The 6,510-nt window shown below is 32.7% G+C and overlaps 1 protein-coding gene across 2 annotated transcripts; it reads left to right on the top strand.

Annotated features, from left to right (window-relative positions):
* Positions 1 to 3,200: 3,200 nt before the first annotated feature.
* On the top strand, positions 3,201 to 5,534 carry LOC116025897 (ras-related protein Rab2BV). 2 transcript variants are annotated; one of them, XM_031267272.1, is made up of 3 exons: positions 3,201 to 3,347; positions 3,552 to 3,776; positions 4,720 to 5,534. In XM_031267272.1, the coding sequence occupies exons 2-3, from the start codon at positions 3,612 to 3,614 to the stop codon at positions 5,203 to 5,205; spliced, it is 651 nt and encodes a 216-aa protein (XP_031123132.1). In that variant the 5' UTR covers positions 3,201 to 3,347; positions 3,552 to 3,611; the 3' UTR covers positions 5,206 to 5,534. The 2 variants fall into 2 exon arrangements, with proteins under 2 accessions (XP_031123132.1, XP_031123133.1); XM_031267273.1 differs by having other exon boundaries at positions 3,203 to 3,347; positions 3,486 to 3,776.
* The last annotated feature ends 976 nt before the right edge of the window (positions 5,535 to 6,510 follow it).

The raw sequence follows: 6,510 nt of genomic DNA, 5'->3' as shown, positions 1-6,510 counted from the left end.
TGTGTGGTTTGTGTTCTTAAGGTGCTTTCATTGTGTGCTTAAGGTGAGTGGTTTGTGTACTTATAATCCGTCATTTTAATGCTTAAGGTTAGATGCGTCAATTCTACACTTAATGTGCATCCTTTTGTGTGTGTGTGTGCGCGCGCGTGTGTATATATATATATGTATATATATATATATATATAGTCAGGTTCCATGCGGACAGTGCTTCCCGTGCGGTCACTTCCCATTAGGTACACATAAATGCATCACAAAGTGTTCGAAAATGCACCATTAGGTGTGGTGCATTTCTGAACATTGTGTGGTGCATTTATTTTTGTGTGGTGCATTTCTGAATATTGTGCGGTGCATTTTTGCATACTTAATGGTGAATCCGCACCGGCCGCATGGAAGCACTGTCCGCATTTGAACCAGAATATCCAGTATATATATATATATATATATATATATATATATATATTATAGAACACGCTTTATGTAAAAAGTAAGGATTAGTCTCATCAATCCATTTAGGTTGATCAAGTGCTGGAAATTAAAAAAAAATAAAAAAAATATTGTAGCATTACTGCAATTACAATAGTGTATTTGGGGATGTTTATTAGTGCATCCACAAATAATTGAAAATGCACTCAAAATCTATAATAGTGCACAAAAGTGTGTGTCATTAGTTATCTGCAAATGCACTGTTAAAACGTTTCTAAATGCACCATCATAATCACAAAAATATTACAGTATTTTTTTTAAAAAAATTTCCATACCTTAATCAATATAAAGAATTGTGATACTTATCATATGTCATATCATTAAATAAAAAATTGATTCAAATGACATTTTTTTCGTTAATAGGATGAATATATAATTACTTTCATTTTAAATCAATCAACAATAAACTATAATAAGCCTACGACAAATCAACAATATCTCTAAATAAATGTGTGAAAAACATAAAATAAAACATTTCGCTTTCAGTAGAAATTAACCTCCTTAAGTTTCATGAAACCTTAAATTAAACCATGCTTGTGACATAAGGTAGAATTGTCCACCCCATATATACGTCTTTACATCCCAACTCAACAATTTGTGAAGGGATTAATCATGGTAATTCAACTGACCAACAGAGACTAGCTTTTGTTCACTACATGCCCTCATTTTGAGAGGTTGCTCCCACACTGCCGCTGATGAGACTCGATTCTTGATTTCTTATAACAAATTTTACCCATGCATGCGATCAATTGAGTTGTCCGTATAGATAAATTAAACCATATATGCTAATCCCACAAAGTCGTTGTCAATAGTTACATCATGCATGTTCCCGGCTACTCTATTTCTCAATGTTTTACTTAATTATGTATTTTAATATGATTTCAATGTTTGAAGTAAACCACCCCTAAATGTCTATAAGAAAAGTTTACCCATCACGGTCAAAAACACATTTGTATATGGCAATGATATCCCATGGTCCACATAATATTATAACCATGAATTCAAACAATGAGATACGTAATTCATCCTAATAAGATACAGAATTATATAACACAAAATACAAAAGAATCACAACACAAGACACATAGTATAAAATTTCATAATACAAGACAAAAAATCATAACACAAGACATATACACATGCTATATATTTACTTATTTTTCAAATTTGATTTAGGTACATAATTTGGGTTCATAGGCACAAAATTTCACAACACAAGACACAAAAATTCATAGCATAAAATACAATTACTAATTTGTTCCAGGTACATAATTCATAGTCATAAGTTACAGAATTTCATAACGCAAGATACAAAAAATCATAACACAAAACACAAATATATGAATTAGGGTCCATAGTACAGTGTGAGTCATGGTCTATGGTATAGCGATTGTTGAATGCAAATTATACTATGGGACCATAGTCCACATTGCAATGTGGTTTATGGATAAATATTTATTTTAAATATAATGAAGGTTTGATTTTTTTTTTTAATGCAGTGAATGCTCATTATTTAGTAGTATATCAAATAATGAACTTTCAACATACACAAAAATAAATATTTAGTAAATGTACGCTCAGTGTATTAAAAATGAACATTCAATATATACAAAAATAAACCTCATGTTAGTGGTTCGATTTATAAGATGAACCATAGTCTATGGTACGATAATTGTTAATTCATAGGGTTCATGACTAGTCGATGAAATTTGAAAATATAATAGTCAATAAAAAGGTTAAAATATTGTAGTCAAGCGGCATAATCGTAATTTTTTTAAATGGGATGTCAACAGATACTATATTGTAACATAGTCAGTTGTATTCAATAAAAAAAATATAGTTATTAGTACGGTTATGGAGTCATTGTGATTCAATGTTTGGCAGTAGGTGTCCTCTTCCTTTCTACCACTGCGGTGTCAATCCAAAACCGCCAACCCAGAGCTTGCACACAACCGTTTGTCAACATTTGCTAAACGACGTCGTTGTCTGCAACACCAAAGCATCGAAATTTCAGAACTCCTTCAATATTTAAATCCGGATTCTCTACGTTACCAATCTTTTGCCGCTGTTTCCATAATAAATCCAACCCCCCAAAAAATAAATAAAAATAAAATTAGATTTTTTTTGAATACTATTGACTATATTACAAAATCTCATGACCTCCCTATGCCACTTGACCACAAGTTTTTTGGCAAAAATAAAAAATAAAAAATAAAAAATAAAAAAATAAAAAATAAAAATAAAAATAAAAAATAAAAAATAAAATAAAATAAAATAAAAATAAAAATAAAAAATAAAAAATAAAAAATAAAATAAAATTAGAGCTTGCGCACAACCGTTTGTCAACATTTGCTAAACGACGTCGCTGTCTACAACACCAAAGCACCGAAATTTCAAAACTTCTTCAATATTTAAATCCGTATTCTCTACTCTACCAATCTTTTGCTGCTGTTTTCATAATAAATCCAACCCCCAAAAAATAAAAATAAAAATAAAATTAGATTTTTTTTTGAATATTATTGACTATATTACAATGTCGCCCCAGTTATGGCACTTGACCATAAGGTCTTGGGCAAAAATTAAAAATAAATAAAAAATAAAAAATAAATAAAAAATAAAATTTTTCATTTTTTATTATTATTATTTTTTAAAAAATAAAATTAGATTATAGAAACAGAGAATATATATTGCAATAATCTGAGCAGTAATTATAGCAGAGTACAGATTACGCGGTAGCTTATCTGTATCGACCGTCCGCGATTGGCCGTTTCAGAAACGCTTTCGCTTCCTCCGCTTTCTTCTTCTCCTCCTCCATCCTCGCATTTTTCGTACACCGTTTCTCCATTTCCGATCTCTACTTTCCGGTAAGCTTTTCATGTTTTTTTTTTTAATTTTTTATATGAATTATTATAATGCACGGCTTATGAATTTGGTTGTATATCTCGATGTTTTTGAGAGATTGTTGGTTGTGTGTGAATGCGGTTTTGATGATTCTGTGCTAGGGTTTTGATTTGGAAAATTTGAGTAGATCGGTTCCCGTTGTGTTCATATTGTTTTGTGTGTGAAAGGTGGTGGTGGTGGAGGAGAAGAGAGCGCGAAGAAATAGATTTATAGGAGTGTAGTTGGGGATGGCGAAGAGAGTGGACCACGAATATGATTATCTGTTTAAGATCGTATTGATCGGAGACTCTGGAGTCGGGAAATCCAACATTCTCTCCAGGTTTACCCGAAATGAGTTCTGCTTGGAGTCCAAATCCACTATCGGAGTCGAGTTCGCCACCCGAACTCTTCAGGTGCGTTTTTCGATCTCGTTTTTTTTTTTTAGCTCATTTGGTTTCCTTGTCTGACCGCTTGATGAGATTCTTTTCAATTTTTTGAAGAGAAATAGTCAAAGCAGAATTATTGAAATGAATGACCTAAGAATTTGTTTATTTGTCTGTGAATGCTGATCGAAGCTGTTTATATCATGATTAATTCTGAAGAAGATTGAGATTATTGTTTAGTTGAAAACCTATGGAAGGAAAAGACGCAAATAATCAGATTAGTGCTAGCATATAAGTTGCTTGTTATTGTGAAGATGATTTCTATGCCCTTTGATGTCTTGTAGTTTGTTTTTTTAGTGTGGAAGAGTAATAGTTTGGTTGTTGTTAGGTGGTGCATCTGTCCTCAACTCCACGATTTTTTTTTTCTTGAAGTTTTGTGGATTTTCTAGTTTAATAGTACTTCATTGGATGCATTGCATATCCATCTATCTCTGATCTTAAGATCATTTTCATGTTAGGCTGTGTATTATCCTGTTGACAGTGTCTTTTCTTTACAATTGATTAGTCTGTACTTTCACTAATTTGGTTAGTAGTTACTGCGTGGAAGAGCTTGGGATGCTTTAGTCTTAGGACCACATTGACCTTTGAAAACCATGATTAGCCTTAAACTAGCATTTTATTGCATGCTTTGGTAAGAAAGAAATAGGTTCTAAAGGGGAAACAAATTATTGTGGCTCACTTACTAACTTTCAGTTTTAGAGAATTTGCTTCTTATCAATTTTTTAAAGTTTGTGTTTTGGACAAAATTTTCTTGTCACTCACTCACAATGCAGGAATAATGGAAGTTATTTATTTCTGACAGCAATAGGATCTTCTTCCTTTTTCTCTTATGATGCTTCTTTGTTAGAGGACACAAAAGTATTGATTCTTTCAGAAACACTAATACTGTAACTTACCTGTTTTAATGTTACAGGTGGAAGGAAAGACTGTCAAGGCCCAGATTTGGGACACTGCCGGCCAGGAAAGGTACCGAGCTATTACTAGTGCTTACTACAGAGGAGCTGTCGGAGCACTGCTTGTATATGACATAACAAAGAAGCAAACCTTTGACAATGTCCAAAGGTGGCTCCGAGAACTGAGAGACCATGCAGACTCAAACATTGTCATTATGATGGCTGGGAACAAGTCTGATCTCAACCACCTCAGAGCAGTCTCCGAGCAGGATGGTCAAGCTTTGGCTGAGAAGGAAGGATTGTCATTTCTGGAGACATCAGCATTGGAAGCGCTTAATGTAGAAAAGGCTTTTCAGACTATTTTGTCAGAGATCTACCATATTGTAAGCAAGAAGGCACTGGCTGCCCAGGAAGCAGCAGCAAACACCGCCCTTCCTGGTAAGGGTACCACCATCAATGTTGGTGATGCCTCAGCAAATGCAAAAGGGGGCTGTTGCTCTTCCTAAGCTGAATTTCAGGAGGGAAACAAACACAAACGGTAGCTGGCTTAAACTTATTGTTTTTCCCCTCCTTTTTTGTCCAGAGCAAGAGAGGCATGTAGAATACTTTCTTTACCTTGTTGGTACAAGAAAGTAAGATTGTGAATGTTAATTGTTTAGTGGTTTAGGTGAATCTACTCTCATATCGTATACTTATTTATTTTTTGTGAAGGGAAGCCACTGATACTGGCAGTGTTGCTGTTTTTGATCACAGATATACTCTGATATATACTGCAGGCAAGCAGGTGTAGCAATTTTAATCATATCTGGTTTTATTCCAGCTAGAATTCTGTTCATCTTTTTGCCTATACATGCTTTTGAAATCGTTTCCCTATTCCTGGAGAGGTCATCTTAAAGGTTTCATGTGCTTTCATGTTGGTGCATTAGTAGTTTAATGGGGGCAGGCTGATTGATTATAGCTTTAACTTGATTATATTGTGTGCCCTTTCTTCCCGGATGAGTACACAGTGGCAAATTAGACCATAGACCATGGATGAGGTCAACCTTACATTGTGAATCCTAGGGTGAGGTCAACCTTACACCTTACATTGTGAATTTTAGGGTCAAGTCAATCTTACATTGTGAATCCTAGTTCAAAATAACATTAACATTTAGATTATCTGTTTCTGCAATTCTGCATGGTCTTAGTATCATTACAAATCTTTATTTCACATCATTGTTGTTGGTAATGTTCACAAAATAAGCTAGTAGTTTCAATTAAGAGCTTATTTTGATAAGCTACTTTAGGTAGCTTTTAAAAAATAAGCTAGTAGTTTCTTAACTTTTTTCCATCTTTACCATTATTATTTTAAATAAATGACATCTTTTACCCCTCTCGATTAAAATCCTTTTGGCCTTTTCTCTTCTCTCAAAAGGTTGGCATTTTCTCTTCAATATGTAATTTCAATTTGACATTGGTGTGTTTGAACATTAATTTTTGTATGAATTAATTTTATGAATTATAAATATTTTGTTTTACTTTATATATTTTCAAATATATGTTCTTATTTTATATTTTATTAAAATAGATTGGTTTCATTATTTTATATTTTAATAAGTTAACATACCTATTTAAATTTCTAACTATTTAAATTGTATGAAGATGCCTTTTTTTAGTCTTTTTACATTTATCAACTTATCAAAAAATTAATTTTACTCAACACTTTTAAACATAACAGCTAGCTTAACAAATCTTAAGATTTCAACTTCTAACTTATACCTTTTCAGTTTTCAGCTAGGTTTGCCAAACATAACCTTAGAATTAGAAAAGAA

Source organism: Ipomoea triloba, chromosome 7 (genome assembly GCF_003576645.1).
Source record: "Ipomoea triloba cultivar NCNSP0323 chromosome 7, ASM357664v1".
Taxonomy (NCBI): domain Eukaryota; kingdom Viridiplantae; phylum Streptophyta; class Magnoliopsida; order Solanales; family Convolvulaceae; genus Ipomoea; species Ipomoea triloba.
The sequence above is the reverse complement of the archived record's forward strand: the minus strand, read 5'-3'. Positions and strand labels throughout refer to the sequence as shown.

Bases quoted from the DNA above. Each gene is read 5' to 3' on its own strand.
- LOC116025897 (XM_031267272.1), top strand. From the start codon at position 3,612: ATGGCGAAGAGAGTGGACCACGAATATGATTATCTGTTTAAGATCGTA. The intron at 3,777-4,719 runs GTGCGTTTTTCG...TTAATGTTACAG, and splicing joins TCGCCACCCGAACTCTTCAG to GTGGAAGGAAAGACTGTCAA.